General features: G+C 36.9%; 1 protein-coding gene across 1 annotated transcript in view; it reads right to left on the reverse strand.

Annotated features, from left to right (window-relative positions):
- dock9b (dedicator of cytokinesis 9b) overlaps positions 1–17,967 on the reverse strand; it is a gene marked incomplete in the record, with an annotated part of 63,273 nt that overhangs the window by 40,748 nt on the left and 4,558 nt on the right. Inside the window, 2 exon segments of the mRNA XM_024294234.2 lie at positions 1,552–1,641; positions 8,095–8,211. Coding sequence (XP_024150002.1) covers positions 1,552–1,641; positions 8,095–8,211 — 207 coding nt within the window.

The following is a 17,967-nucleotide window of genomic DNA, read 5'->3' on the forward strand; positions in this document are numbered from 1 at the left end:
ATTTGATATTAAAAAACAACCCAAAATAAAAACACTGCTAATATTAGCATGCTACTTTAGCTCCAACTGCAACAAAAAAAATTATTTCAAATTTACCACTTTTATGGTGACAAAAACTTATGGCAAATAATGTAAAAAGAAAAAAGCTTATATAAAAAAGAAATAAAAAGAATTAGAAAAGACCTTGAAAATAAATACATATATATATATATTACAAGTATTTTAAACAAAAAACTCCATAGTAAACAAAGTAAATATATAATATTATATATAATAAAATAAGATGTTTCAAATAAGTTTATTAAAATATTTTAAACAAAAATTCCATGGTTGAAGACTATCACTCCTGGATGCATTCAGTTAAAAAATATTTTTAAAAAAAGTAAACTTCCCAAAGAGACAAAAACTACAAATCATATTTCTCATAATGTGTTTAATTCAACAAGAATTAAAGCAACCTAATGCAAAAAAACTGCTAATATTAAAACACTACACTAGCTCCATCTACAACAAAATATTAACTTTTAGAATTCAACACTTCCGGTTTAAAAGTGGAAACTTATGGCATTTAATGTAGAAAGAAAAATATTTATATAAAAAAGAGGCACTATAAAGAATTATAAAGTAGCATGAAAAATAAAAAAATATATATAATAAAGCCTATTATTTAAAAAAATATATATTACATTAAAACATATTTTTTCCCATTTCTTTAGCTAAAACATATCAATTTTATGTACACGATTAATCAAATATTTGCTTAATTTTTTGTGACACTGACAACATTTCACATTGTTTGTTATGAAAATTAAGTAAATATTTATATAAGTCTACTGTTTTGTCCAGCACCTACATTGTTTCCTATATTTTATTTTTAACTAAAACTCTGCTTTGCATTGCATTTTTTCCACATCATCAAAAGTAATCAGAAGTTTGACCATATGAAATATTTCTCTTATGTAAAAACGTTTTTCAATGATCCTAAATGTAAATTTTTTCTGACTAAAAACGATAAATTTGGCCCAGCTGGCAGGAAAACTATGCGGTTTATTAGGGGATTTTTGGTTGTCAATTGATTTGATGCATTTCTGATTGATTATCGGGTCGAATATTTCTGCAGTTGGAGGGAGCAGCTGCAAAAACAACTATTTATCTGAGGCGGGTGAGCCAAGCGGTCACGGAAAACAGGACAAAAACACGCTGAAGCCACATTTCGACGAAACGCCACAACTGGTCCAGATGTTATGATGTCATTTCTGCATTTGGGGAGTATCGCTTATCCCTCTTTTTCAGGCCCCGCTCCTGCAAAACGAGCTGTCCTGAAACAACACGATCTGAACTCTGTCCTGGATCTGGATCTTCAGAAAACATGCATGGGTGGAGACACCGCTGTGAGGTCACCTAAAGGCTAAATTCTGTCAAAAAAATAAAAAATAAAATCCCTTTACTGATGAAACTATAGTAAAACTGTTATCCAAACTGGATGAAAATAAACTGAAAAAGTTGGCACAGAGGTGGACGGATGAATGATTTTTGACCAGGTGCTTTTACCTCTTGCACAAACAGGGAGCTGGCCTCCTTCTCCGCCGCCTCCGGGACGGTGGAGAACAGAGTGCGGCCCAGGCGCCGCAGGGTGGAGATCTGAGGGGAGAAACAGAAGGAAGGCATGAAGGAAGCAGTACATCCGCTCGGGTGGCTCCTCGTCACGACTGCATGGAAGTTTATTGATCCCTAAAGTAAACCTGCGTTTGAACCCCTGTTCAAAGGAAGGTCAGAGGTCATGGGGGGAAGGTTAAGACTTTGTTCAAGGACACTTGAGTGTGTTTGATGCTTCAAAAACATCTGTAATGTTAGTTTGAAACTCATTATTGTGTAATAAAGTTCTCTATTGCAAGCTATGCTTTTATTTTGAAATAAAAAGCATTACATTTTCCTTAGGTACTCAGTAAATACTTTGGTACTTAGGTACTCAGTAAAGTACTACTAAATAAAATGTGTATAACATACATAGGTTTGTCGTTGGGATAACATTTTCATTACTTTTGTAAAAGTTAATTAGCTTTGATCAACCAATCTACACATGAAAGCTTTTAACCCATTAACATCTAAGTTGTCACTGGTGATGCAGAATAAAAAACAAAAACAAAAACACGCTCTTTGACCTAACATAATAATTTGATTTTTTTATGCTACATGTCATAAAAATACGGTAGGAGGGCCACAAGCTCTCTGCTCCGCCCCATTCGGACAAATCCACCTGTAAACGTCTTTGTTTTCCTCGTCCAAGCTGGTATCTAAAAACTATACAACTCCATAGCTAAAATGTTGCTAGCAGTTTTTGTTGCACCAGTAAAGTTAACTTGAGGGTGTGAGGGGCTATAAGCTAGTGGGAGAGCGTGTAAACAGAGAACTCTCAGCATTGGGAAGGGAAGGGGGGTGGGGTTGCTCCGCACCAACGATCCAGCCCACAAATTACTAATGAACTACTGCCGCTCTGCAGAAACTATGTCTTTTATTTTGGCTAAAAATGCGATAATAATAATTAAAAGCCGACTAGGAACACTTTTAAAATAGTTGAAAAGATGATCGGAATTAGGGATGGGCGAATATCGTTTTTCCTTGCTGATACCAATAACCGATATTTCCCCAACTGTAGCCGATATTTGCAAATACCGATATTTAGGTGTCCACAATAACACCAAGTTTAGATTTGTTGTTTGTTTCTTTAAGCACAACTTTTCTTTTAATACACATCCACATTGTACTTGATCTTTTTAACATACAGCAAGGGACCTCATAGTAACAAGTATCACTTAAAAACTTTGAGAATATATCTGAAAACATTTAGATTATTTACTGACTATTAGACATAACTGTAAACCATAAGAATTCTATTGCTGGGGATCTATTAGGAACAACATATATCTGTATCTTGTATAAAATATACATGAGAACAACAACTACTGACTATTAGGAACAAGTATCGATGATGTCAAAAATTAAGTGTATCTGAAAACAGTCAGAACAATATCAGTGTTTTTTTACTGATACCGATAAACTCAAATTACGCAAATATCAGCTGATACTGGCACCGATATCTTGCCTATCCTTACTCTGATTGGGTCTTCAATTGGTGTAAACATATAAAAAATTTATTTTACTTGTTCTGTCTAGCAGCTGACCAAACTACTTGTGTGGGACAGATTTTACGTCTACAATCAAGGGCTATGAATCTTTGGACACAGGAGGTGCATATTTGTATAAACCCCTTCTGTATTTGAGGCTAAACTTTATATCTACTATATTTCTCTTTTTTTGGACCAGATGAAATAAAGTGAACATAGCAAGAGTGGGATATTAAAGATGGGAGATAAGAAAAGAAAATAGTTGGAGGATGAAAAATGAATAGCAGATATAGAGACTTTTGCTCATTTCCGACAGAAATAGCAGGATATGTGCTTGTCATTAAAAGTCTAAAGCCCTTCAAGCCTGTGAAGGGATAAGAACCACGCTGGGTCAGAAGAGAAGATTTTTGAAGCGGCCGAGATCACATTTTTTTCCTGGTTTGGAACCCCTCTAATTATATGAGATGTCACATCTAACTGTACAAGAATTTCCTATAATACAGCGCAATATATAAGAAGCATTTTTCTTAGTATTTGAACCCCATTTGTTTTCAGCTCCTATCTGTTTGCTCAGCTGTCGAGCAGGACAAATTAAAAAAATAGAATCTTATACGACTCCAGTCCTGAATCTTCCCTCTTTCTCCGCTCTTTATTACACGCATACAGCCAGAATGAAAAACCACTGGAAGCCTCGGGGGCTTAAAGGCTGCTGGCTTGGCGGGTCTTCAGAGCTGCTGGAAGCTGCATTGCTACCACTTAGACTCAACTTAACCCACGACCACGAGAGTCGAAGCGTGGCACACTGACCTGGTTTCTTCAAAGGAAAAAAAAAAAAAAAATCTCTAATTCTTACCAGAGGCGAGCACGCTCGTAGACATTCTGCCCTCCATTGAACAACCAGGCCACACAGAGGAAGTTTTATTCATCTCCAGAATGTGGGGATTGTGAGAAATGTTGGTTTATTTGACAAAAACGGAAGGTGAATTGAGAAGATTTTAGCGTGAGAAACGACTGGTGTAAATAAAAGCTTTTATATGAGTATTAAATAAGAATTTTACCCAGAATTTGTGTAACATTTTTGTGAATCCAAGTGAAAAGTATATGGAGTTGGTGCCTCTGTGAACCAATTTTAGGCAGTATCAGTAGCACAGTAACATTTTTATAGCTATACGTCCCGTCAAAGTAGAGTTGGGGTGATAAAATTTATTAATTGATCTAAATTAATCCATAAAAATAGTGATCGATCTAACACACAAGGCTACAATCTGCTAGCTTGATGCTAACGTATAAAGGGATTTCCCATAGGATGGCTAATGCTAACGCTCGGTCGATCAAAACATACATGGCATGAATTTTCCAAAATCTTTCAAGAAAATATTTTTTAAATGTGGCTAAAAACACTTTTTTTCCCTCATACTGTCTTCTTCTTCTGGAATAAGGTGCAATTCTACAGCTCCATCGCCACCTAGTGGCCAAACTGAAACCTCCTCCAGGAGAGGCAGAACAATTGTTGGAGCTTCTCTGTTTGAGAATCCATGTAACACTGTAAGGTATTAACAATCTTATTATCATTTCACTAATATGTTTTACAATATGTGATTAATATGAAAATCTTAAAAACATATGTAAATATTATTAATGTATTTCCAATCAAATGTGTCAAAATGTGTACACTCAAAATTGACTTGAATCGAATTGAATGTAACATATACAAAAATATACAAATTTTGATTACAGAGGTAAATTTTTATTTAATATGTGGACATTTTACAACCAAAAAAACACTTGTGAATGCAGTTGAACTCCAACAAAATGTTTAAAAAGTCAGTAAATTGGGTTTTTTCTGTCAGTTTTCTGTTTCGACAAGTTAGACGATATGACCGACCCTCTTACAATTATTTTTACAGATTAAAGATCCCAAATCAGAAGAAATTCATCCACTGAAAAGTTACGTTTCTGAACTTTGAAATATTAATTAAAAATTCTGCCCAAATATGTGAGCAGAATAAATAGTTCAAACCTTTGGAACATTCAGAATTAAAAACATTGGAGGTCTGCAATTTAAAAGTAAATTCTCATTTAATTGTATTTTAATGATTGATAGGATTGATTTTCCTAAGATTAAAGACTGATTGGGTCTTGGTTTTCCTTGGTTGACGGAAAAGGGGGTGGAGTTGCTCCGCCCTAATGACCGAACCCACAACCTAGAGGCAAATTTCTAATAAACTAGACCTGTTCAATTAATCGACACAGGTCTTCAAATTTCAATAAAAAATGTATAATTGTGATTGAAATAAGATCAAAAGATGATCGGAGAAAGACTTGAAGGATCTACTAGATTGCCCACAATTTAAGCTAAATCCAAAACACATCTGACCAGACTTTTTGGAGGAATAGTTCCCCCAAAAAACTGGTTCAATCAATCACCTTCCACAGCTCTGTCAGCTAAACTGTAATGAAAAGTTGTGGTTGTTCCCAAAAGCTTTTTGCTCTCAGTCAGCTGTGAGAAGGATCGGCTGACGGCCAATTAACAGCATTTCTTTCACAGTCATCACACCGGGCTTTGATGGTTCTTCTGGTTCAGAGCTCTGTGAACCCTCAAGCAGGAACTCAACAGCAGGCAGCAGCATAAAAACCTTCAGTTCAGTTTTTAAAGACAAAAATGGGATTTCATGGATTGCGGCACAAAAAAATGTTATATTAAAAGTAAAGCAAGTCCTGCGTGAGATTTTCCAAAATACTTCCCTCTATCCAGACTGCGTATCTCTATCAGAACTGTAATTGTGCAGCAATTGTGTATTATTCAACTCCAATGTGCAATTCTGACAATACATCATTCAGTTTTTAAAAGAAAATGATTTTTTTATGTTTGAAATGATTTGATTTGACACTGTTCTGTGAACATGACATCCCTGTTGAGGAGGGAAAGTATATAAACTTACCAAAAAAAGAGTTAAAATAATTTCAAATGTACATAGAAGTGAGTTTTTGAGAATTTATCAAAAATATTTAGTTGCTCCAAAAGTGGCAGCAGACACAAAAAATCTTATCATTTTTCTTCACAGACACAATTATTCTGGCACTTAAACACAATTTAAGAATATTACAGGACCCATTTTGGACAATTACACACAGTAATGGTCGTCTCTGTTATTGTATTAATATAGAATAAACATTATTACTTTTAAATAGAGTGTAGCTTTCAGCACTCACTTCCATAGTATCTTATCAAAAACAAACATTAAAACTACTCTAAAACACAATTTTTTTTTCAAATAATTGAAAAATTAAACACATAATTTGTGTTGCTTACATTACATTGACCATTTTTGTTGCATTATTAAGAAAGATGATCGAGCAATTCACATTTCCCTTGAGTGTGTGATTACTACTCGCTTTTCTCTCACAGTTTAACATACAAATGCTACTTCTTATATACAGTTTGGACTATCAAACCTACAAATTAAACTCAATGTTTTCCTTTTTTTTAATTAAAGACCCCATAAGGATTCTGAACAAACAGATATTTAGTTTTGCTGTTTTTCCATGCAGGAAAACATGCTAACAATTAGCCCGAGAAGCTAAAACGTGTAATGGCACCAACAATGAGAATTATTACCAAAAGTATGACAAAAAAGAATTAAATAAAAAAAATGAGATTTTAGAACTTAAAAAATGTAGGTAGATGCTAGTTTTAGCACTTAGCTTCAGCATGCTAAATCCACTTGGCTATCACTAAAGGCGTTAAAAAAGAATTCTTGTACTCAACAGCATGCAAGATTAAATGTCAACTTAATGACAAAAAATATATTTATAATGTTTAATGAGGTTTTGTGGTTAAATTAAATGTTTTTTTATGCAGCAAAAGGTTTAAAACTTGTCTGTGGCATTGACAATTATTTTTAAATTCATGAAAATACAACAATTAATTAGAAAAAAAATGGTTTTAGAACTCAAAAATTTCAAGTAGGTTGAGAAACATTGCGAATTATATTAAAAAAATATGATAAACATATCATTTTCAAAAAGAATTAAGATTTTCAAACTTAATAACTTCAAGAAGGTTAAAAAAACAAAAAAAAATAGCTTAAGAATTTAGTTATACGATGCTTAAAAGGCTCTAAAAACAGAATTTGTAATATTTGTCTAAAATTGCAATTAAAAAAACACTAAAAACTGAATGTGAAGTTATTGAAAAAATATATATATTTGAAACTTGATTTGATCCCCAAAAATCTGTTCCAATTTTAACGGATTTTTGGGGATCATTTCAATAACTTTTCATGCAGAAAAACATGCTAACCGTTTAGCCCGTGAAGCTAAGTTTGAAAACGTGTATGCGGATCTAACATTGAGAATTATTTCCTGAATCATGACAAAGTTTTTTTTTTTTTTTCTTGAATTAAGATATTAGAACTCCAAAATTTCAAGTACGTTGAAAAACAGAACAAAAAATTAGCCTAACCATTTAGCTTTAGCATGCTAAATCCACTTGGTTTTCGCTAAAAGCTCCAAAAAGAAAAAGTAATTTGTAACATTTGTTTATGTTTGCACTCAACAACACAAAAGATTAAATGTAAAAAAAATCAGTTTAATGAATTTTTGTGGATGAATTTGGTTCTCTAGATTTCCCAGCTTGCCTTTTGCATATTCATTTTCAAAACTAGTTATGGCTATATCAACATTTTGGAAGCTTTTGCTTGTTATTTTTTTCATTTTTGCCTTTTAGAGATTTTCAAATATAAACTTAAAATGTGTTAAAGTCAACTTTATTTTACAAATTTATACAATAAAAAAAGGAAATGTGTTTTAACTAGAACCTGTACTGACACAGCCAGTACCGGTAATCAAAGTAAAAACATGTAGATCTGTCTCTTTAGTACAGCCTTTATACTGCTGTTTTGTTTTTGTTTTAACCACTGATGTTTCTAGTGCTTCTTGAATAAATCAAAATCATCAACCAAGTTACCTGGAAGTCGTCTGTGGGGAACTGCAGCATGTCCCGTAGAACATCACTGACGATCTGGGTCTTCCTCTGGAGGAGAACATTCTCATAGTCGAGAGGTTCTATAATCTTTGGTTTTACCTGATGAACAAAGAAAAAGCATCACGTTATCATTGATCAAAAATTTGTTTAAACTTCAATACTTTCTTCGTGTGTTTGAATCTTCACTTCTTGCTTAACTTGCACGAAATAACCTGTATGGGTTATAAACTAGAAGTGAAACTAAAACGATGTAAACAAGCTGCCATTGTCCCTTCACAATGTATGCGGTGGACAGTTGCAGGAGGAGGAAATGGCACAGAGAGAGCAATGAATGAATGAATGTGGGCTTGACGAGGAGAAGATGTTGGTAGGGGAGGGTGATCCATGGTACCAGTCACAGAATCATGAGCTCAGGACTGGATCTGGATACAGAAAGAGTTTACTGCCCTAGCGACACCCAACTAGCCTCCATTTCAGGGTCAGACATAAACGTAAGCAGATCTTGTACGTGAAGATACAGTAAATTAGTGGACTGATAACACACACTGTTTGTCATGACATGCCGTCACGTCGAGGAACTATTTTGCTTAGCTTTGCATTTAGCCGGTGTGTTGTGGCTGGAAGCAGGAAACAGATACACAGACTCTATCTGAAGAAAAACAACAAAAACAGTTGAATCGGGTTTGTCTAGACTCTAATTAACCTCTTTGAGTTCCTTTTTAAAATATAAATAAATATATACTCCAGGTGTGTTTTTTAAAAAATAAGTAGGAAATTTCAAAGTAGCTACGGTAAAACATCTAATCTAGGATAAATAATCATTTAGATGCAAATATAGTTGCAAACCTTATAAAAAAAAAATTAACAGATAAAGTGAATTTGACTGAAACCTTGTATTAATTTTTTGCTTGTTTAGCTTAAAAGTGATCAACACAAAAATTTGCAAACAATGCTTTCATTTCCAAACATCAAATGGAGAAAATCGCAAGAAAAACAAGCAGCAAAAACAGAAACTTTACTTTTATGATGACGGAAAGGTTCATGTCCGCTTAATTTAGTCATTGGTTGTGTTGTAAAACTTTGCGTGAGTATTAAGTCTCCTCCCAATGAAAAGTCTAGGTAATCATGCGTAAACCCGCGTTTCAGACTTCCACGTTCAAAACTGTCCCGCTAGCGCATAGCTACAAACATTTTTAAGACTATTTTCAGGCTCTACGTACAAACGTTTGGCCACTGAATGAACACTGAAAGTTAAACGAGGTTGAACTTTGACCAAACTGGGATTCAGATTTGGTAACGAAGTATGGATGGCGTCTCTTTTAATTCACGCAAGTATCAACAATTCGAAAACTGAACGTGGAGGAGAAATTACAAATTGTGATTTGAGTTTTTCATATATCAGAATAAAGCCGTAAAAGAAAAAGTTTGGAGAGAGATTTGCGAGATTTGCACCGAGACTCTTTCAACAGTAGGGGTCGAACATGTGCTAGTAAACAGTAGAAGAAGCCCCTCCCTACTTGTCCAGTGTGTCCATAGTTGTAAGGGGTGCGCAGGTGTGTCTTGCATTTCCCTCAAGGCTTGTGCGACCACCTTAAGGGATATCATAAAAATGAACATAAGATCGTCATGCGTGTGATAAGTGTATCGTTAAGTATTTGTAATAGTTTTAGTTGCACGCTCTTCTGTCGTACAGGTGACGCTGTCATACAATGTCCTTACGCCAGTCGTTCGTAGGGTGTGCGTACTGGCTCAAATGTTCTATGGATGGGGTGTGCGGGTGATAGGACCCCCATAGGATTGTCTAATTTAGCAAATAGTAACAGTTTTCATCATAACATGAACAGCAGTGTTGTGGTCCTTGCGCAAGTGTGCAAGACTTACCTGCGTCTCACCTACCTCACTCTAATGGGCTCTAGTATTCTACAACCTTGTTATTTCATGCAAGCCTCCTGCCTAACCAGTACAAAACTAGCAAATTTTTGCCTGCAGACCGCCCCTATCCATCCGGAGTTTTGACTAAAACTTTACATCATAGTCACTGGGTAGCTGTAATCCGCCAATGATGCTGGAAACCCAAACGAGGTCACGGTCTAAGGTTCTACACTAAACTAAGCATCGCCGCTCAGAAGGAACTAAAGAGACATGAGGTGTTCCTACAAACTCCCCTGTGATCTATCAACCAGGACCAGTCGAGGGGAAGGTCTCGTCCAAAGAGACTCGCATTTATGGGAAACATCCCAGAATTCCCAGGAGATTCCAGATGTTTCACTTAAAGCCATTGGACCTTTTTTTGGTGGCATGACCAGGGATTCCAACAAGGCAGCAACCTTTTAGACTTATCTAAATGTAGAGTTGTTCTCAGATGAGGAGATCTGACTCAGAAGTTTACCAAGCTAGATAATTACAAAAAAGACAATCATTTTTTTTGCTGCAAGAAATCTGCAATCCTTGGACAAGCCTCTTGGTTTGGATCCAACAACCACAAAACAATGTGAGGCCAGTTAAATGTGTCAGACCCCGAGATTTACATTTTTATTTATCCAACAAGTCCCACTGGTGATGTAAGGCCCTCCAGATTTCTCAGTCTCTAGATGCAAAAGATCATCTGATACGCCAACAAGAAAATAATCACCAACTGGACGTTTGCCAGTCAGACAAAAGACAAACAACAAGCAGATGTGAGCACTGTTGCAATTAGCTCCATCTACTCTTGTGAACGCTGGTCCATCCGTAGTTTTTTGTTTTCTGGATAAGAATCTTTGGCAACAATTAGGTTAAATTTCACATTAAGCTTGTGAAAACCTTAAACTCAGAGGAACGGTGACGGTTAATGAACAAAGGGTTCCACAAGTGCTCCAATTCCAAAAAAAGATCAACTCTCAGTCCCCTGGAGAGCCATGCCCTGAAGGAGCTACTTCCCATTTCCGCTCAACCTCTCTAAACCTCTTCAAAGCTGTGCATGAGAGATAAGGAAACTTTGTTGAATCAATCAGATAACACTAGCACCGTTAAGCAAGACAGACTGGATTCAAGAGGAGAAAGACAGTCCTGCAGAGACTCACCCCTGTCACCTGTAACCCCGCGTCCACCTCTGCCTCAATCTCAGCCAAACTTTTGTACTGCTGCGGTGACTCGATTACCATCTCCCTTTTAGGGGCCTTTCCCGCCCGGCCCTGCATGGCGCTCCGTCTCAAACCAGTGTCTCCCCACACCAGGTGTGACTCCGCATGGCAGAGCGAGTCGAAACGTCTGAGAGTTTCACTGACGTCCAGTGAGATCCCCCCCACTTCTTTTTTTTTTAGTGAGCACAGCCTCCTTCTCTTTACCCGGCTCTGTCTCTCATCAGGAGGGGGGCCGGGCTCCTCCCACCCTGACAGCTGTGCGGATGGAAGAATGTGTGTGCATACAGTGTGTGATTAGACCACTCCCCTATTAAAAACTCGGAGGAGCTCCAGGGATCACATGGTCCCGAGCCTGCCCCACCTGCCTATTGTTCAGTGTAAAATTAGGGGACTAAAGAAAAAGGAAATCCAGCCTAAAAATGCAAATGACTGGCGTGTGTTTACAGAAACACGTGTTTGTAGTGAGGAGAAAACTATCAAACTATAGTGGAGGTTTGTGCCAAAAAAGTTTTTAAAAGTATTTTAAGAATAGGACCAACTTTAATTAATAGTTCTAGTTGAAGGCTTAAAAGTTTACAGCATATAGGCTAAAGTTTTTACTTCTAATCAAGAGGCAACTGTGACTTCCGGATTGAAGCTCATTTGAAAACAAAAGTCAGTAGAGCTAGCCAGGTGAACCCTTTAGCCTCGTTTCCACTGAGCAGTCTGGTCCACTAAGGAGTGGTACGGTACAGTCCAGTAATTCTGGTGAGCATTTACACTCAGTTAAGCCTTGCTCCCATTGAGTGGTTTCTTTTCACAGTGCATGTGTGGTGTAGACCGTTAGCGTGGGACAAGCTCACCCTGTATAACACCGTCACCAAAGAACAGTTCCACTGCAGACCAGGCCTTGCTTTTGTTTGCAGGCATTTTCAGTATAGACTTGTGACCAAATGAGTACAAAAGAAAACACAAAAACCCGAATGCTTACAAAAGTTAGCTTAAATTAGCGCTATATTGGCAGTTTCTAAAGTCGTCATCCCTTTCTGCCAATCAGCAGGTGGCTACAATGGCTCCACCCCAGCTGTTCCGCTTCATTTTTCAATGGACCTACAATCAATGGGGCCCCCCCAAGAGGTACGGGTCAGTACTGTTTAATGGGTCCATTTTACAATGGAAACCCTCAAAATACCCGACCAGACCAGACCGGACCGCTCAGTGGAAACGAGGCTTTTGACACCAGAGCTATAGCTCTAGTGTTGACACTGTTTCAACTACAGTGACTCTTCAACCAATTATCTTAATTCCAGCCGATTCTGACGCGGAGAAAAAGCGCAGTTGTGCAACACTTTACAGTGGTAATGTGATAACACATGTAAATCAGTTGATTTACAACGATCCGTAAACAGTTGAAGAGTTACGATATGTCAGAGGCCGTGTTATTTAGGTGTTGCCGACAACATCTCTGGTGTTAAAAGGTAAAGTGGTCCAACTTTACAACTAAAACAAACAAACTGACATTTGAGTTCCAACAAACTTATTCCGTGACTTAATTTTTTATTTCAGACTTAATTTTGTTTTTTCAACCAATTCAATTTTGTACAATTTATACCAAAAATCAATGACATGAAGTCAGTCAGGCACTGCCTCACCTGCAAAATACAGCTTAAGAAATACATCACTTAAATAATATGAAAATACTTCTTCATTATTAAAAATTTAAAATAGAATATAATTTTTTACACACGTCTATTTTATGATTACTTTTTTATGTGTGTGGTTTCAACGTAGCAAATTTACAAAATTACCTGATCAAATGCAAGAGAAAACGGCAGGTGAGGCACTGGCAGCCTGTGCCTCACCTCTACTACACACGCTGACTGGAGCTACAGCTGACGTATGCACTTTACTAATTCGGTCTATCATTATAAAAGATGGTTTATTTTTAATTATTTCATTTTTTTCTATTTCTCGCCATCTGTCTGGTTATATTGGGGCTAGTTTGTGACTCATTTAATTTTTTTATCTGCTAATAAATCTGCTATGTGCTTCAGAATACACGGGGCGGGGCCCGTAGTGTGCATGTCTCTAGGCAGAGGGCGCTAGTGAGCCCAGAGAATGTGACACCATGGGTAAAGAATAACAGAAATAGCGGTAGTGAGTCAGGTACAGCTTCTTGCTTAGCATTATTTTATAAACTGATGATTACGTGTCTAAACTCAGGAATTTATGGAGACTGGCAGTGATCTCTATTGAGACAGGCTTTTAAAACTGAAGAAAGAAAAGGAGTTGCGTTTAATTTATAAGTAAATTTGAGTCAATAATAACAATCTTGGTGATTCCTGTATATGCTACAGCTTGTAAATGGAAGAAATTAACACACTTTAACTGTTATCAATCAAATGGTGAATAAGCTACCCTGTAGGGTTCATATGTTTGTAAATCTGACAAATGACGTTAATGCCTCATCAGCCGTGAACCTCACCTCCCCGCGTGTCACTGCCAAAAATGTAGCGTATTTAGCACACCAGAACTCTAGCTCCAGTGGTAACCTTCTTTTGACTACCATAACTCTTCAACCGTTTATGTAATCAACGGTTACATTTTGGATCAAAGCAGCATTGTGTTGATAGTAGACACTTGAGTCAGAATTAGCTGATTACACATAAAAAGTTGAAGTTTTACGGCACGTCAAAGATCGTATGTTATTCAGGTGTCTGCCGAAATCTCCGGTGTTAAAAGGTTAAAGAAGTCTGAGAAAGTTCAATCCAATTTGGAGAAAATATTTATCTACTTTAAAAATAACTAATTTGATCAGTGTTAATAACATGTGCTTTATGAAAGAGAAACCATGGATTCACCACTTTAAAACGGAGGACTCGGGTTAAGTTGTAGAACCAAAATAACTAGCAAAAAACCCCAAAGAGAAAACCAAACAAAAGAACGAAAGAAATGCAAGTCAGGTGTGAATTCAAATGATTGTATGGTTCGTCTTCCCACAGATCCGGTCACAACGCCAACAAGCTGTACGCAGAGCAGTCTTTACAGAGCCGGACAGAAAAAGTAGTGAGGGTCATTGGGGTCAAGCCGGAACATGCAATCCAGCAGCTGTGTGGCCATATCTGCACACTAATATCGCACATCGCAAGTTTTCCTCATATTGTGCAGCCCCAATAAGTACATAGATCTATTACTTTAACAGCAAAAAAGACAAAAAAATAAAACCTCTGATTTGGATATGTGTTTTTTTTTTTTTTTGCATTTAATCAAGGCTTACATTGTTCAATCAGAGAAACTTCCATATACATAAGAAAAAACACAGATTTGATTGCTTAAAGTTATTTAAATAATTGTTTTTTGGCAAGGAGGGACTCTTTATATAGGCTGGGAAATGTTTAAGAGGAAATGTCATTATTTATGTTCAAGTTTTTTTTCTTTCCAAAAATAGTTTTTGCAACTCCTGCAGCCCCATGACTGAATGTATTAATACAGACATAGAATGTTATGAAATAATTAACATATATATAAGAAAAGTTTCTAACATGCAGGAATGTTGCTGAAGCTGTAAATAAATCCCTGTTTAAGCAAATGTTTCTAATATTTTTTTTCACTCTTGAGAATAAAAAGAATCCTTTGAGTTGCGCCACTTCATCCTGTGGTAGAAAAAACACTCAACTTGGTTATTTTAATCTACCATGATGCAAAAATGATATCTTTTTCTCATTTACATTAGATTTTATGATTTGTTTTAATCAAAATGAACCTATAAATATGTGGAGAAACTTGTAAGAATTTCCAAAATAATTGCAAGTTGTCACAGTTCCAGCATTCAAAGGTGGTTCTTTTCTGCTCTGAATTCACAGCAGCGGTTGCCCGCAGAAGAATCTGTCAGAGCACACTTCAGTTTTATCTCTGCTCTCCTGCAGGAACTGTAGAACGGCTGCTGCTGCTTCTTCTCGTTTCTACAGAAAAGCGGCGCTCTCTCAGGACACATGATAGCTTTTAATCTTTGAGTTGCAGTGATTTACAGTCTAAGCTGTTTTCTATCTCAGTGTGTGCTCCGGAATGATGACATTTAAACTTTTCTGTGAGGATTTAACAATCAACGCATGTTAATTCCTAATATTCCAATGCTGCAACCCACCCACGCTCCAATGGCGGTGTTGACAAACCGTAGAAATTTTCTGAATCAACAATCGGGATTAATTACGCCATTGTGCGGGAAATTTTGATGGGATTTTACAGAGCAAAGATAACATTTTTTTGGTCAGGAAGCCTTCAAAGCCTGTCGTTTCTTCTCAGTTTCAAGCGCCAAAGAAAATGTGGCACAAACGCATGCAGGCGTGTGCGAGAGTTTTTTTTTTTTTTCCGCACTGCAGGGCTCTCAGATCATTTGAATAAACTGTTTTAACTGTACTGGCTTCAAAGGGACAGGCTGAAATACACCATTCAATGGAGGGAGAAAAAAAACATAAAAAGTCAGGAAAAGTGGAAGAAGGTTCTTAAATATTGACACCAATCCAAAAGAGATAAAAAGAACCATAACTGAAGCAGTAAAACTATCTTACAATTCAGAAACATATATGTGTTCTTATACAGAGTACTATATCAGGTATATCAATATTTACAACTGCACATTGGCTGAAAAAAATATTAGTGTTTCAAATTTAACCTTTTTTACACCTTTGTCTTATTTGTGCTCGTTGTTTTCTATACAATTTCGTGATCTTTTAGCAGCAAGAAACCATGGCTAAAAGGTTAAATCATGTTTTTTTTAGGTTATTGGAAAAAAAAATCAAAAAAGAAATATTAGAATAAAAAATGCTTAAACTTGGTTTATAGTGCTGGGTTTGTCGTATTTTGGTGCTAACATTTCTACTTTAGCACAGTTGTTAGCTATTAACATGATTGAACACTAGGTGGCAGCACAGTCTTTTAGCAGTTTGTAGTCGATGTAGCATTGCTAAAATGACCACTTGTAGCTGATTTTTATTTTCCTTCCTCAAATTTTAAAGTGACTTTAATACTGATAAGTCAGAATTATGCGACTTAACATAAGTTGTAAATGCCTAAGCTGTTAGCAAAGCGGAACAACATAGCTAACCCTTTAACACCTGTGCTGGGCATGTAGAGAGGGGGTGCGGGTAGCTGCCATAGTCTTTATTGGGGAACAGAAATACACAGCAGCACCTCTTACAGACGCTAAAGTTTCAAGCGTCTTGAGTTGTCTGAGTTTTTGTGACGAACTGAAAGAGTCATGTGACTGAAAAAAGTCTGTTTATACATGAAACCGCGAGTTAGCAGGGGAACTCTGTATTTTCAGTCTAAAATACTGTTTATGTACAAATATTTTAAAAATCACAGGGATTTTTGTGGAAAAAATTGTTTTGTTGTATTAATGCATAATTAGAACAGATAAGGATTAGCGGAAGTGACCGCGAGGGAGTTGGACCGTTCAAAATAAAAGTCTATTGCGGTAGACTCATTAGTAGACTTCTTTAGAGAAAAACATCTATCACGATCTTCTTCTTTTCCTTCCGGCTTTTCCCTTCAAGGGTCGCCACAGCGAATCAGTTTCCTCCATCTAAGCCTGTCTTCAGCATCCTCCACTCTAACACCAGCCACCTTCATGTCTTCATTCACTGCATCCATAAACCTCCTCTTTGGTCTTCCTCTAGACCTCTTTCCTGGCAGCTCTAGACTCAGCATCCTTCTACCAATATATTCACTGTCTCTCCTCTGAACATGTCCAAACCATCTCAGTCTGGCCTCTCTGACTTTATCTCCAAAACCTCTAACATGTGCTGTCCCTCTGATGTATTCATTCCTGATCCTATCCATCCTGGTCACTCCCAAAGAGAACCTCAGCATCTTCATCTCTGCTACCTCCAGCTCTGCTTCCTGTCTTTTCTTCAGTCCCACTGTTTCTAGTCCAAACAACATGGCTGGTCTCACCACAGTCTTGTACACCTTTCCTTTCATTTGTGCTGAAACTCTTCTGTCACACATCACACCTGACACTTTTCTCCACCCATTCCAACCTGCTTGCACTCTCCTCTTCACTTCTTTTCCACACTCTCCATTACTCTGTACTGTTGACCCTAAATACTTAAACTCCTCCACCTTATATCATTATTGTTTTATCCTCCAGCCCTAAGTTCATCCGCTACTACGCAAATTTCTACACATATTTCTACGACCGTTCTTGGGTTCTGGATACAAAACCAGTGGCTACTGAACACGTGTTGAAAGTTAAACCAGTTGAATTTTGACCAATCGGGGATTCGGCTTTGGTAGTAACGGATGACTGGTGTCCTTTTCAATTCACGCAAGTGTTTGAAAATTGATCACCAAGGAGAAATTAATAATTGCATTTTGTGCCTGACCGGAATTCTATGACACCATGTCTCTCATGTATCAGAATAGAGCTGTGAAAGAAAAAGCTAGGACCGAGATTTGCGATATTTGCACTGCTTCGACATTTTCCCCGTACCTTTGTCCAACTATTGGGGGCGAACAAGTGCTAACAAACAGTAGCCATGGGTTAAACGCGTGTTCAAAAACACACGTCACATGCGGAGTGTTTGTAGCATCAGGCTAATCTTGAATCCCAAAATTCGGACTCATCAATACGTGAGTCACTTTAAAGTTGACGATGGAATACAAAGTGCTGCCATTTAGTGTTCAGTGATGTTAATGTTCACTGATAGTTAGAATATGTTTCTATTTGACTCCAGTTGGAACTATGATCTCA

This window comes from Oryzias melastigma, linkage group LG2 (assembly GCF_002922805.2).
Source record: "Oryzias melastigma strain HK-1 linkage group LG2, ASM292280v2, whole genome shotgun sequence".
NCBI lineage: Eukaryota > Metazoa > Chordata > Actinopteri > Beloniformes > Adrianichthyidae > Oryzias > Oryzias melastigma.